Here is a 13,982-nt window from a genome sequence, read left to right as displayed (position 1 = left end):
GACAGGACATGTTTTTCAGCAGTGTTTGTTTTGCTATGGCCTCACTGAGGACTCGCCTTCTCTCTGCTGTCATCGCTGCCTCTGAGCTACGGCCTCTACACAGCTTTCTTCCCCATGCTCACTTCTTCCTCAGAACTTCAAGACGCATATCTGTAAGTATGTCATGCAAGAAGGGCATTATTGTAAAATATTTTCTTTGTTTGTCCTACATAACAAGTAAAATAAATTGCTAGTTTGACTTCCTTAAACAACTGGAAAATCTTGGAAAAACAGTGAGAGTGTTTATATCAAACAGCCCCGGCTCCACTCAGACACGGACCTGAGCGCCTCGCTGTTCACTTGTTTATTCAAAGTTTATTAAACATGTCGCATGTCCAAATAACTACACACCAAGTGTAAACTCCAGTCAGAACCCGGAGGCCCTGCCCCACTGTGATGTGATGGTGTTTATATCAAACAGCCCGTGCTGCAGTCAGACACAGAGCTGAGCAGCTCACTGTCTGCTTGTTTATTCAAAGTGTATTAATATTAGACGTGTCACATGTCCAAATTGCACTAATGGGCATCTGTCTCCACAGTAAATCACCTATTGAGTGTTTGATGGTTGTTTATTTGTGTTTTAGAATGTAACTGCTGTGAAACAATCAGAAAATAACATATTTCTTTCATTCATTGGCTTTCTCTCTCTCAGAGAAAACTTTCCAGCCTGTCTCTCTGTCACTCGCTCATGCTCTCAGCTCTCTCGCCCTCTCTCTCTCACCCTCTCATCTTTTACAAAATGACTCAGGAAACCCACAACAAAGCCAAACTGTTAACGTTAACAAACGATAAGAAAGCTCTGATCATGAAGTGCAGGCAGAGCCCAGAAGCCCTGCACCCCTGCTGCAGAGCGGAGCAGCTTGCTGTTCACTTGTTTATTACAAGTTTATTAATATTAAACATCCAAGTGTGAAGTAGATCAGTGGGGCCTGACTCCAGCTTCAGAGCTACAACTAAACTAATATATAAAGTAGCTCAGACTGACTCCACCTGGACACTCCTCAACAGTAAAATACTGCTTACACATTGATGCATCAGTAACAATCTAATAATGTCACATATCATCATTTATCAGTTACAGGGGACTTTTGAGGCCCTCATTCATTTGGAGGCCCCAAGCAGCTGCTTAGTGTGCTTGATGTGTGACAGAAAAGTCACACTTTAAAACACTGAGGAATTAAAAAACTGAATTTCATAACTGTCACGGTCACTGAATTTTAACGCTCCTCTCTGGACTTTCCTACTGTTTCAAAGAGCTCCTCTCAGAGAGCTCTTTCTTGTAGCTCTCCTGTCTGTCAGCCAGCTGCTTTTACTCTCACAGGTCAGTTGACTCTGTTTCAGAGCTGACTCTGTCTCGTCCAGCAAGGCCAACGTATCAATGTGAGCAATGGTGTGAGCTTGTCTTTTTTCATTGGCCCTGCTTATCTCTTTGTCTTTGACCCTGAGGAGCTCTTCAAGCTGGCTGACTTTTTTTCTGCCAGCTCTCTTTCACGCTCTTCAACCTGCTGGACTCTTTGCATTCTGCAACAGAGGCTCTCTTCCTCTCTGTTTCCTCTGTCTGGGTGTGGAGGTTCTGTTGAAGAGAGATGATCTGCTCATCTCTATTTTTAATTGCCTCCGCTGCCTTTTCAAGCACTTCATGTAACTTCCTCCACCAGAGAGCCGAAACATGAGATGGACGTAAGATGTTGTCATGTATCTGACAGATGACTTTCTCTGTAACAAATGTTTTCAGTTCAGCTGGTGAAGAGATTGTGACTTCTGTTGATTGTGTTTCTGACTTCTGAGGGACTCACTTATAGACACTTTACATTCTAGAATGGATTTGTCATAAACGCTGACATCATAACAGGAAGACAAACATTCTTCTGTAGACTGACATCATGCAGCTAAAAGAGCTCAATCAGTTTGAATGATCACACAGATGCTTGACAGAATAAAATAACTGTTTGGAGCTCAGAGAAACCATACAGACAGTGTTGATGTTTAGTTTTTCTCACAGAAAGTGAACAGGCTTTTGTCCTGCAGTTTGTGGACACGGTCTCATGTACACATCACACCATACTGAAGTTCATTGTTTTCACTAATAATGTTATAATGTTTACCATCACATCCAGATTGATAAAAGTGTAAATGTTTATTACAACAATGATTTTCATTCTGTTTCAATATGAATTATTCTGAGGTCACACACACCTTGCAGTCTGCATTCATGTATCCCAAGAGCTGTTTAGATCCACAGCTGAGCTCCCCCCAACATCCCTATTTTTTGCTTTGTACAGTTTGTTATTGTGCTGTTGTATGTTTTGATTATAATGGACTACGGATGCAAATTAGCTTCAAGCTAACTCCAGTGCAGTGCATCATTTATGCTTAATACTGCACACTGTCCTGTTCAATAAATCAAATCAAACATGGAACCACATTTCATATCATTTCACTACTGATGACTGGTGCATGTTTACATCATTAAATACAGAACACATATTTACCAGAGGATACTATTGCTCTCAGTTCATGATGTTACTGGACTGAAGCAGTAACAATAGGCTCTGTAATGTTGTCAAAGCATTAGGAACCACAGCAGGTCACTGTAAGCATGGGTGTGGGTCATGAAGGAATGCCTTTGTATGGACAACTCATGCTTGCCTCCCAGACATTCCACATCCACATCCAAAGTCTTTAATGTATCAGAGATGAGGCTGCCAAGGACACCCATCAGTTTGATTGCTTCAGCAAACATTTCCAATACAACTTTATTGTCCAGCATCCAGCATTTGATACAGTAGACCATGTACTTAACTAAATGCTGCTTCATTTCTATGTGAAACCAATTTCACCAATCTAATCTGTTTTTGTGTTGTCTTTTATAAATACAAAACTATCTGTCCTGTCACAATAAATAAAAGCATTAATGGAGAAGAGAGTAACAATAGAGTTTCTTATTAATTTGACTAATGCAGTGCCAGTTCAAAACATGCTTGTTCGGAACAGGCCGATTGCTTATTATTTGTTATTATCTGTATGTTTGTCCTTCGCATATCTCGAGAACCACATGGTTCTCGATTCAACTACTCCTACTATTGTTGTCTACAGCGTATTGTCTTTCAGTGTTTGTTTGTCTGCAGGTGGTGTGGGTGGGAACATATCTGGGTGCCATCTTGCTGGGACTGGATCTTGGTCTGGTGGTGGGCTTGGGGGTAGAGTTGCTCACTGTTGTCTATATGTGCAAAGTATTAAGTGATCTATTGGTCACAATATTGATAGAGCTATTATGCTGATTTTCATTCATTTAGGAAAAGCAAAGGTATAAATACTAAAATGAACAATGGCTGAATTCCATTTAGCTGCTTCAGTTTCAGAGTCCTGATATTGTTCATTCTGGCTCACTGTCACACTGACATGGTTTACTGGGCCACTTGAATATAACAGAGATTGATAATGTTATTAGTAACAGCTGTGCTTTCCTTCTCCTGTTTAAAAAGGCAAAATGTCTGCTGTGAAAAAGGTCTACTTTTTTTTTTACTTATGCTGTCTAGGAATTCACTTTTTGTTTTTTGTGGGGAGTTTTTTGTTCCAATGAAGAGTAAACCTAGAAACTGAATCTCAGCACATGGTGAGGTAACTGGTGAAGATCAGAAACCAAAGACCTCCCCAAATATAGTGTAATTGTGCACCATGAAACAATAAAAATCTGGCTTATTGTCCCTTAAATTGACATTTTTCATCCAATGAAAGCGTAAATGAGCAAGTAGAAGTGATGTCTTGCTCACAGGTACTTTGGACACTTGAAGACAAAAGCGCTTAAAGTGACTATAATCAATATTTTTCAGAAATATTAAATGAGAATGTCCAATGTCAGAGGTGTCGCTTGTAGTGATGAACCTACAGAGAATTATCAGCAACTCTTCCCTCAGTTTTGCAGAGTTTTATAGCGAGTTTCAGCTCATTGTTTAGCTGTCCAACCCAAAACTTTACTGTTTTGGTTCACACTCATTGTTTTCGTTGTTTTCAGCAGATGTAACTACCAGTGATTCATGATTCTGTAAATCTTTTCACCCAGTGGGAGATATGGTCACTGACAGAAATTCTAAATATTTACAACTTACATTACATTACAGAGGTAAGACATAAAACTACTACGAACAACAAGGAGCTGAAGAAAAGGAAGCAGAAATGGTTTCTCTAAAGTGCTTTTCTAAAAGTCTACTTTTCCTACATATTTCACACAGAAAGACATGATGGATTTATTCTGCCCAACAACTGATGAATCTTACATGAGCATGGAGGAGTTGAACCTGCCCACTGACCTCAAGGACCTTCCTTTCCGGATGAACTGGAATGCCGAGCTTCCCACAAACATCAGTGTCCCCAGAGTGGATCTCCACAGCCTGATCCTGGACTTCTCTGCTTTGAAGGGACTCAAAATGGTAAAAACCCTTCAGAGTCCTCCAAATACTTGTGGTAGTGAAACTGAGGTTTCTCTACCACAATCAATGGTTGTAGTGGTTTAGTGTTGCCAAATTTGTGGGACATCCACATGGTTTCCATGGAACAGGACAACATGGCCAAAGGTGTTTCGTACCTTGATGCCATGTTGGAAGTTTTAAATCAACCTTCTTCTTTTACCGTTCCTCCCAACAAAGTGAAACACTGACAAATAAGTCCTGAATCTCACAACTAAAATAAGTACAGTACTTCAGTAAATGTAATTAGTTACTTTGGCACCACTGGCAGCAAATGAGAGCAGATCAGTGAACAGCTTTATACGGTTAGATGGAAGTAAGATTAAGAGCTACCAAGTTTTTGAAAGCTGGACGTTTTAAAACAATAGATAAGAGACTAGATGAGACATCTTTGTTAGGTATTGGTACTGTAATGTCCATATAATTTAAATCTACTGTTTACTGCTGCTTATTTCCACAGACACTCAAAGAGTTTGTCCATGTTGATGTGGATGTTTACATTGTGTCATATGATGGTGAGTTTTATCAGCATTTCTTTAAAGTACTAGATCCAAGAATCAGTGATGACCACGTGAGGTGAATATGACCTGCGTGTGCCTCGCTGCTGCTCTGTGGGTAGGGCAGGTCGTCCAGGTCATGAGCAGCAAATCGCTAAGCATGAATATACAGTAAATACAATCCTTTTACCATCCATGTGTTCACAGCCTACATCCTGGAGAAACTACACAGCTGTATGTTCTTCGAAAATGAGATTCTGACCTCAATGTTCTTCCTGAGCCTTCATGACGCCGTGTGCTTGAAAAACACAAGGGCGACAAAAGTAAAGGCCGTGTGCAAGGAAAAGCTACAGTACTCAGTAGGTCATACATCATTTTTTTCTGAACTGGGTTGATCATTGCCATGAATGATGATGCCATGAAGCAGTTATAAAGTAAAACACTGCTTCTTAGCCGTGACCTGACCTGAAAGGAAACTTTTTCCATGACCTTGATTTGTTATCTGTTTTCCATTATAACCACTGATACCAAGTTATTGATTCTGGCTTGTCACGGTTGTTATGATGGAACATGAAAGAGAAATTAAACTTTAAATATTCATATAAAATATTAAAGATATTACTTGTTCCTAATCTAAGTATAACGTTGCAATCTTTACCATATGACTACATCAAGATCAGGATTCTGTCACATCAGGATGCAACGAACGCACAATCAAAAGTGGGTTACTGGATATCTGAACTAAGTTTACAGGCACCAATCACATTTTCCGATCGTAGTAGTTACGCAATCATGGTAATTACACAATACAACACTCTTGATGGAATAAATCTATGAGCGTCATCTTAAGCAGTTATGTTGCTTTACTCTTTTTATTTTACTGCTTGCAGGTTTTTCTTTTGCAGTTAGCAGATACCAAACTGTAGAGGAACTGTCTATAAAAAGAACGAACATTCACCTACAGACCATATTGAAGTGCTGTTAACAACTGTTCTCACTGTACAACCACCTTACTATGTTTTCTATGTCCAATAAGGGGTTTTCTGCTAAAAAAAATACATTATTTTTTAAATGCTGTTTGGTAAGTCTGTTGAAATTCATGTGTTTCATGTGATTTCAATATATTGAACTAGTCTTTGTTTTCACACTTGTGTTACACTATTAAAACTGTTTCTCTAATAAACGTAATATATATTTAAGCTGAAATGAAGATATGACAGCATCTTTCTTGTAACAAAAGGTGTTAAATCTGCAGGATTTTAAATACAAAGTTTTTCAGAATTTTTAAATGGTACCTGTACACAAGTTCAATTTCTAGACTAAGATTATAAAAAAAAAAGGCTACCAGGGTAAGCCTGGTTTTCCGACATGAGTGACCTTTGTCATTGCCCTTCCAACATGGAAATGCGGAGCAAGGTTTGAAGATACGATAACTTTTCTAACCAGACATTGAAAGTTTCATGAATAATAAAAGGACCTGAAGAAGACAAACAGCTCCCAAGGTATTGGCTAATCCCTGATGAACAAGAAATTACCTCCCGTAGTGTTTTTTACACTAGACAGAATGAAAGCTATGTATTTTTTATAGTACTGAGCATGTTGTGCATTAATTTCTGATATTCAGCGAAAAACAGACTGACAAAGACACACGAGAAGGAGAAATACTACAGACATTGCCAAAGAACTGACAAAATATCTAACTCACATTTGATTACTGCCACTTGTCTCCTTTCATAAAACCTTTAATCACCAAAATAAACTCAATGTGACTTGACATTGTAAACAAAAATGAGATGCAAATTTGTTGTTAAAAATTTATTGAGACATAGTTAACGTCTTTCAATGTACAGTACATATGCGTGAAATCAGCTGACATATATACAGAAATATTTACCATAAGCTATTAAAAAAAAGGGACATTCCTGCTCTTCTCCAAGTCTATAGTATGTTCAGCGGGAAGTTCAGTACAGTTAACTAAAATGTGCACCACATACACATTTGCTTCGGGGCAGTTTTATCAAAATGAAAGTCCTACATCCTGTAATCCTGAGGTTCACCATCACATTATTCAGACAAGTGGTATGAACAGAATGACAGATTGCTGCCCATTCATTCATTCAGTTGGCAGTTTACTGATAATATGGCCGGTAGCGGCCCTGATCTGGGTGGTGTGGCCCCGGCATCTGGCCCTGGGGTGGGGGTCCCTGCATCCGTGGAGGTGGCGGCCCTCTTGGAGCGGGCCACATCCCAGGACTGAGCCCTCCTGGCTGGCTAAACGGGGGGCTGAGGGTGCCCTGGTCTTCGGAGAACTGCTGCATGGAATTAGGGTTGTAGTGATGAGGAGGGGGGGCGTTAACAGGGGGTCCGCTGTGTTGTGGTGGAGGTCCAGGGGGTGGGTGGTTCATGTAGGGGGGCATCTGGCCCATGATGTGCCCCGGTGGTGGGGTGATTGGTGGGGGGGCTGTGGACATGGGGGGAGGAGGGGCCTGGTTGTACACCATGTGAGGTGTCCCGGAGGCCTGGGGAGGATGCTGCATGGGGTGGCTGATAGGAGGGGGCGGGGGAGGTGGGGGTCCGAAGTGCTGCTGAGGAGGTGCCATCATGTGGTGAGAGTGAGACACGACGGGTGGCTGGCCAGGATAGTCCCCGGGGTGGTGGTGGGGGGGCTGAGAGGGTCCGCTGGAGAGGGGCTCACGAGAGGAAGCGGAGGAGTCGTCCTGGATGGGCACGGTGATGAGATTGCTGTGTTTGCGTGTTGTTAGCGTGATACGGAATGGGTCGGGACCGTGAGCAGAGTTTGGGGGCGGGGCTTCGTGAGCGCTCGGTGGCGGCGGCTGACTGTAGGGGTCGTGACTGCTGTGCTGGAGCGGGTTGGGGAGGTGGACGTGGTTCTTGGCTAAGTGAGGTGGAGGCACGCGGAACCGATCGGGAACCTCGGACGCGGGGGGCAGGTGCACAGGCTCCTGGCGGCCCGTGGAAGACTTGGCTGCCCTCATGTGGCGGTGGTTGACATGGGCCTGCAGGTCACGCTGGGACAGGTAGGTACGCTTGCAACCCGGCACGACACTGCACATGTAGAGGGAACCGCGCTGGCACTGCTCGATACGCTGCACCGGGTCTGTGCAGTTGTAGAGGGTGAGGCTGAACACACAGACATAAAACATCAGTGACACAAAGCAGCGACACACACTGCCTGAAAACTACAAAACATTTAAATAGTTCAAACGTCTCACCCTGGGCACATCTTCTCTCCTTTCTTCTCATGAAGCAAAGCACAGTCGTAGCAGAAAACATGTTTGCATGGAATCTGAGAGGTGAGAGTGCAGGAGTTAACCATCAACATTTCTCTCAGGATGTCTGCAGAGACAAGTCAGATCAACAAAGTACGTACCATCCGTCCATACAGCTGGATAGGGAGACCGCATTTGTCACAGAAGTGAATTGGTACTTCATCCCTTTCTCCGATCAAGTTCAACTGTTGCAGAAGTAACATGACGTGAGAATCACAGGTAATAATCATTAGAACAACCCTCAAATATCATTAGCACTGAGCATTTGTCTACTTTTTACGATTGGATTTGAGAATTTTTCACACCACGGGTTAAAAATGGAAAATAACTGTCTAAGACAATCAGAAAAAGACAAGATTTCTGATTGTATTTGTGTAATGAAAGTGTTTGCTTTTAATATCTATATGAAAATGTGACAGTGTTATCGAGTCTCTCCTGTTTTCTCCACAGCTGATGTACCTTGTAGTCCCAAAACAGTGGCTGGGGGAATCTCCTCTGAGTTGCAAACACATCTCCAGCTTTAGCACCACAGTCAAACCTCTCCTCCTGCTTGAAGCCAAAGTTATCTGTGACACACAAGAAATAAGTATTAATGATGCAACACAGACAAACAAACTGAGGAGGCTCTAAAACACTAATGAGCTGTAATCCAGCAGCCTAATTCAGTCGTACAGTGAGTGATGGCCCAGGTCTCCCACACTGTAAATGAATTTAATAGAATATATACTCCAACTTAATTTTTCAATCTTACTTATGTTGTTTTCTATACAGTAATAAAAATGTTAAGTTTGTCCACACATTTTCCTGTTTCTTTCTCTGAGATTAGGCGTCAAAGACTTCCAGGCGGCACGATCAACTTCAAACTGTTACAGGACAACATGACTGTCTGGTTTCTCAGTAGTAACCAATATCAATGTTCAAGTAATACTTTCTACTGTTCTCACCACACTTAAAAGAGAGTATTGTTTGTGTAAGCTGCTCTGGGTTTCACCTGATGTTGCAGTCTATAGCACACTATGGTCACCATGGATAATCCATCGGCGCCTTCTAGTGGCTAGTAGGATGTAAACAGGATGATGTCGCACTCAGTTTTTCAATATCAATAATTTTATTTATTTGTTTTTTTTAACTACAGATTCTACATTGTCCCAATCATAGTAGAAGTCTTCACGGGTCCAAAATGTTGGACCGTCCCAAAACGGACCCGTAGAAAACCCGAACCCAACGTGTATAATTTAATTTTCAAAAAAGAGAGACCGACTCGATCACAGCCGGACCCCACCCAAGTAGACCCGAAAATAACAGACCTGATCCTAAATGTAGTCGACCCAAACGTAGAGAGAACACAAACACCGGCAGCAGCCTGATGCGCTATCAATTAATTCCATCAATTAACAAACAGCCGCAGTGAGAAGAGCAGTAAAATAACAATAATAATACCCTAAGAACAAATGTTAAGAAATAGAAACAAAAATAATTTGTTTATATGCTTCAAGCACAGATTTATAACATAACAACTAGAAATCCCATTCTACCTCCCGTACCAACAATAAAACCTTCTATAGCAAACTGGGTAATAGACAAAAGACAATGTTCTAACCCATTTACTCTTTATTTATTTAATATAAATTAATAATAGATGTAATATCTGTGTGTAAACTCCCAAAATTAATTGAACAGCATAAATCTTGTAGACGACTGTCAAAGTGTCCTTGGGCAAGATACTGAACCGCAAATTGCTCCTGAAGGCTGTGCCATCAGCATCTGAGTGTGTGTGAATGCACATTATAAACTGCTCCTGATGAGCAGGTTGGCACCTTGCATGGCAGCGTCTGCCATCAGTGTATGAATGTGTGTGTGAATGAGTGAATGTTGGCATGTAGTATAAAGCGCTGTGAGTGGTCGGAGGACTAGAGAGGTGCTATATAAACGCAGCCCATTTATATGTTCCTTACATCGATTCTCTTCTCTTCACAGTTTACATTTTCCTCTCGCTAAAACACACAGTTTTCTCCCACGGAGATAGTGACGTACCACATGATCAGAGCTGATACCGCGTACACTTGGGTCCGTTCGGGTATTGGTCATAGGCCTATTGACATAAAGACCCCAACACCCACGGCAGTAAAAGGAGACCCAACCCCATTAAACTGAGTAGAATTAGGACCTAGTCCAACTTGGGTTCCAGGTCAGGTCTCAGTTCCTCAGAACTGAGAGGAGCTATGAAGACCTCTAATTCATAGTCCTTTCTATATTTCCAGGCAAAATAATGCCAAGTAAAACAATGAGTATCTCAATGTTGATTATCGCCTGAACTGCTTCTAAATTAAACAACAAACACAATTCTGTAATGATGCAAGAGAAAAGTCTTAACTGTCAACGGCACAACAGGAAAACTGCCTTAGCAACCAACATTGACCTTGAATGACACATAACAGGATATTTGTTTAACACTGTGAACTGGGCGTCAAGGTAACCTAATAGTTAAGGCTTAAACCACAAAACCACAACATCCAACATCCGAGGGGAACTTTGTTGCATGTCATACCCCTCTCACTCCTAATGTTTTCTGTATCTCTGTACACTGTGACTGCCAAATAAATGCAAAATGCCCCAAAAAACAACCTCAAAAATATCTCAACAAAAACAAACACTACAAGCTTCATAAGTTATGTTTTTCTTTTGACTGCATGAAATAATCTTCATCTAAGAATGTGCACATGGTGGAATCACTGCCACTGACAGCACTATTTTTTTTTTTTTAAAGAAACAGCCTTAAAACCCAATGCTTAGGGGCATACTGTACTGTGAGAGACAAACCCACCATCTTCTCCAGCCTCACTTTTAGATGGCCTGCTGCTGGGTCTCTGTGTGCGGGGCTGAGGTTTGCTTCTTATCGGCTGCTTGGATATGAGCTTGATGGGGATTCGTCTGCGAACATCTGGGCCACCCAAACTCCCAGAGCCATCGCTTCCTTGAAGATCATTGTCTGTTGAGGAAAATTAAGAAGCAAAGATAAACTCACAGTGCTTCTCGGAGTCTCAAAGTGCAGTTAGCCAAGAACCTCTAAATAACTTTCAATGAATGAATACCACACGAAAATATACAACAATGACTAAGAGGATACACCAACATTTTGTCAAAACTACAATCCTGTCTGTAGATGATTAGTACAGCATTGTGGAAAGGGCAAAATCTGACTGAATGAGTGATTTCATATGTCATTTATTGTAAAATTCAGGAAATGAAGCAAAGCCAATGGGGAGGCAGGTCCTCCTCCACTCAAAAATGTGTTTTTCTTCTTGTTCCTACAGTTGAATGTTTGAGCCTCTCTGTGCAGTTTGTTTTCACACCCATCTGCTGAAAGTGAAAAGTTTCTCTGTGCTCACTGAAAATCCAAATGTAAGGAGCGGGCGTATGAGCATGACTTGTGACATCACAAATGGTTTCTAAGCCAATCCTGGTCCAGTATTCAGCTTACACAGGGGTGATGTGGAAACTTGAAGCCTCCACAGTGCACATACACTAAGAATGGACTTCACAGTGAAGTAAGAGACATCTTGCGTCCAGCAGTTAAACTTTTGAAATGAACAATATTTGCATATTTATAGATTCTGGACTTTTTAATGAGAGAGAAGGAGTAAATGTCATTTTAAGGATTTTAACAAGATAATTGAACTTTTTTGTGCAAAAACCATATCAGACATACATTATTATTCAAAGTAGAACATTTTATGTACATCTTAAAACATGTCTTCAGAGGATCTTCAAGAACTGGACTTCCAGGAAAGTTGTCAGGATGTGCAAACGCACTGGGACAAGGTGTGTGGTTGTGGTCCCTGCCAGCCCACTAAGCCTAAAAATTTGCATTACAACCCGCGATTTAGCTGGGAATGTCTCTGGAGGGGCGTTTTGGGGGATATCCACAGCTCCACAGCCCTCACGGTTGGGATTGAGAGAGAATTACGATATGTTTGTAGCTGAAAACATCCATAGACTGTATATAATATATGTATCTTTATATACAGTCTACGGCAAGTTAACGTCTACAAACGTCTTAACTTTGGGTATCAAGCTAGGCTATGTTATCATAACGAACCCCATATAATGTCATTTGCCGCTTGGCTTTAGGACTACAACCTAAGAAGAACACAGTACCGTAAAATGACTCATTTCATACATTTCAGTAAATATCTTGATGAATGCCATTAGTTATGTCAGCTCTTACAGGATCTTAGCTAGCTTAGTTAGCATTCAGGTAGCATTCGCGCCCCAACTCATTCGCAGTTTGCGCTTACCTAACGTTACGTTACTAAACATGGATGTATTAAGGAGCTACTATTGTTCGCCATTTAATATCGTACATGTATTAACTCGGTTGCAACCCCGCGTGTTGCCCTGTAAATCAATTTTGTACTTAGCTTCCTGACAACTTTTAGTGAACACAAGTGATCGCTAGCCAGTCTTAGCTAACTCGGAGCACGCTAGCATCAACGCTGCTCTGGAAGATAACAGCATACCGCAGCGAAACCACGCACTACGAGCGTGATATGTTGCTCTATGAACAGCTGTTATAGTGATAGAAGTGAATCGTGGTAGAAAATGTATATCACATAAAAAGAGGCTTGCTAACGTCGGCCCGAGTGAGCTTTTTGCTTACCGCTTTGGTCCATGATCCAACGAGTGAACACAATGCATTGTGGGATACAACGGGCGAGGAGAGGAGGTGGAGGAAGAGGAGCGGGGGAGAAGAGGAGATGAGGGGAGAATAGAGGAGAGGAGGAAAGAGAAGGAGGGAAACAAGGAAGGACGAGAGGAAAGAGGAAGAGGAGTGTAAGGGAGGAAGAGGGGGGGAAGAAGAGGAGAGGAGGGGAGGAAAGAGGAGAGTAGAGAGGGAAAGGGGGTGAGGAAGAGGAGAGGAGGAAAGAGGAGAGGATGGAAGCAGAGGGGAGGGAGTGAGGAGGAAGGAAAAAAGGGTGTGAAATGAAAAGATGAGTGGAGAATATAAGTTATGACGAAAGAAATTCAGGACTTAATGTGACATAGAGGTGACCTCTGCAACTTCTACAGACACAAGGATAATGTGTATGGCAGAGATGAATAACAGAGTGCTTCATTGATGATGCATTACCAACGCTGCTTATTGATTATTGTTTTAACTCTATATCATGTAAAAATCAATGTTTTGTTTCTAATTGTTTCTTGCATTCATATATTTTGATGTCACTCTTAAAGTATGTTTCTTGATGAATTTGGGCTCTGATAACTTGTGTTGGACATTTGTCATTTATTGTTAATCAGATAATTAATTATTTAATTTTTAAAAAACATTATTTTGACAAGTGATGAAAATAACTCATAACTGTTCCCATTCCAACACCATTCCTTTTAACCTACTTCACCCCACTTAAACATTTAAAAATATGCAAATATGCCAACCCTGCTTATATTACTCCACCGTGAACACGATATTATTATTATTATGATATGATTTTATAATGGTTTTAAGGTCAGAGTACAAAACACCCTCAGAGAGCAATCTTGCCATCTTGTTGAAGTACTTGAACTACTTCACCTATACGGAAGATTTATGTCTAATTAAATGGAATGCAACAAATAAATAATATATGATATGTTTTAGAAATGCACTTTGAGATTGGTTGAAATCTCAATATTGATGAATAGCCCAG

General features: G+C 41.2%; 2 protein-coding genes across 4 annotated transcripts; one reads left to right on the top strand and one right to left on the bottom strand.

Annotated features, from left to right (window-relative positions):
• Nucleotides 1–4,290: 4,290 nt before the first annotated feature.
• Nucleotides 4,291–5,928, top strand: LOC121891221 (chloride anion exchanger-like). The gene is made up of 4 exons (XM_042404048.1): nt 4,291–4,469; nt 4,966–5,020; nt 5,210–5,361; nt 5,908–5,928. Exons 1-4 carry the CDS (start codon nt 4,317–4,319, stop codon nt 5,926–5,928), a joined length of 381 nt encoding a protein of 126 aa, XP_042259982.1. The 5' UTR covers nt 4,291–4,316.
• An 874-nt stretch (nt 5,929–6,802) lies between these two features.
• Nucleotides 6,803–13,060, bottom strand: cbll1 (Cbl proto-oncogene-like 1, E3 ubiquitin protein ligase). Of its 3 annotated transcripts, none has more exons than XM_042403971.1 (6): nt 12,953–13,060; nt 11,117–11,281; nt 8,752–8,858; nt 8,394–8,477; nt 8,236–8,309; nt 6,803–8,143 (listed from the first exon to the last, which is right to left on the bottom strand). In XM_042403971.1, the coding sequence occupies exons 1-6, from the start codon at nt 12,963–12,965 to the stop codon at nt 7,132–7,134; spliced, it is 1,455 nt and encodes a 484-aa protein (XP_042259905.1). In that variant the 5' UTR covers nt 12,966–13,060; the 3' UTR covers nt 6,803–7,131. The 3 variants fall into 3 exon arrangements, with proteins under 3 accessions (XP_042259905.1, XP_042259906.1, XP_042259904.1); XM_042403972.1 differs by lacking the exon at nt 12,953–13,060 and adding an exon at nt 12,591–12,776 and having other exon boundaries at nt 11,135–11,281; XM_042403970.1 differs by lacking the exon at nt 12,953–13,060 and adding an exon at nt 12,591–12,772.
• Between the last annotated feature and the right edge of the window lie 922 nt (nt 13,061–13,982).

The sequence above is a fragment of the Thunnus maccoyii genome, chromosome 23, assembly GCF_910596095.1.
Source record: "Thunnus maccoyii chromosome 23, fThuMac1.1, whole genome shotgun sequence".
Taxonomy (NCBI): domain Eukaryota; kingdom Metazoa; phylum Chordata; class Actinopteri; order Scombriformes; family Scombridae; genus Thunnus; species Thunnus maccoyii.
This window is presented reverse-complemented; position numbering and strand designations above follow the sequence as displayed.

Bases quoted from the DNA above. Each gene is read 5' to 3' on its own strand.
- LOC121891221 (XM_042404048.1), top strand. From the start codon at position 4,317: ATGAGCATGGAGGAGTTGAACCTGCCCACTGACCTCAAGGACCTTCCT. The intron at 4,470-4,965 runs GTAAAAACCCTT...TTATTTCCACAG, and splicing joins CTTTGAAGGGACTCAAAATG to ACACTCAAAGAGTTTGTCCA. The intron at 5,362-5,907 runs GTAGGTCATACA...TTTCTTTTGCAG, and splicing joins AGGAAAAGCTACAGTACTCA to TTAGCAGATACCAAACTGTA.
- cbll1 (XM_042403970.1), bottom strand. From the start codon at position 12,612: ATGTTTAGTAACGTAACGTTAG. The intron at 8,478-8,751 runs GTACATCAGCTG...CTTCTGCAACAG, and splicing joins CACTGTTTTGGGACTACAAG to TTGAACTTGATCGGAGAAAG. The intron at 8,144-8,235 runs GTGAGACGTTTG...CTGTGTGTTCAG, and splicing joins GGAGAGAAGATGTGCCCAGG to CCTCACCCTCTACAACTGCA.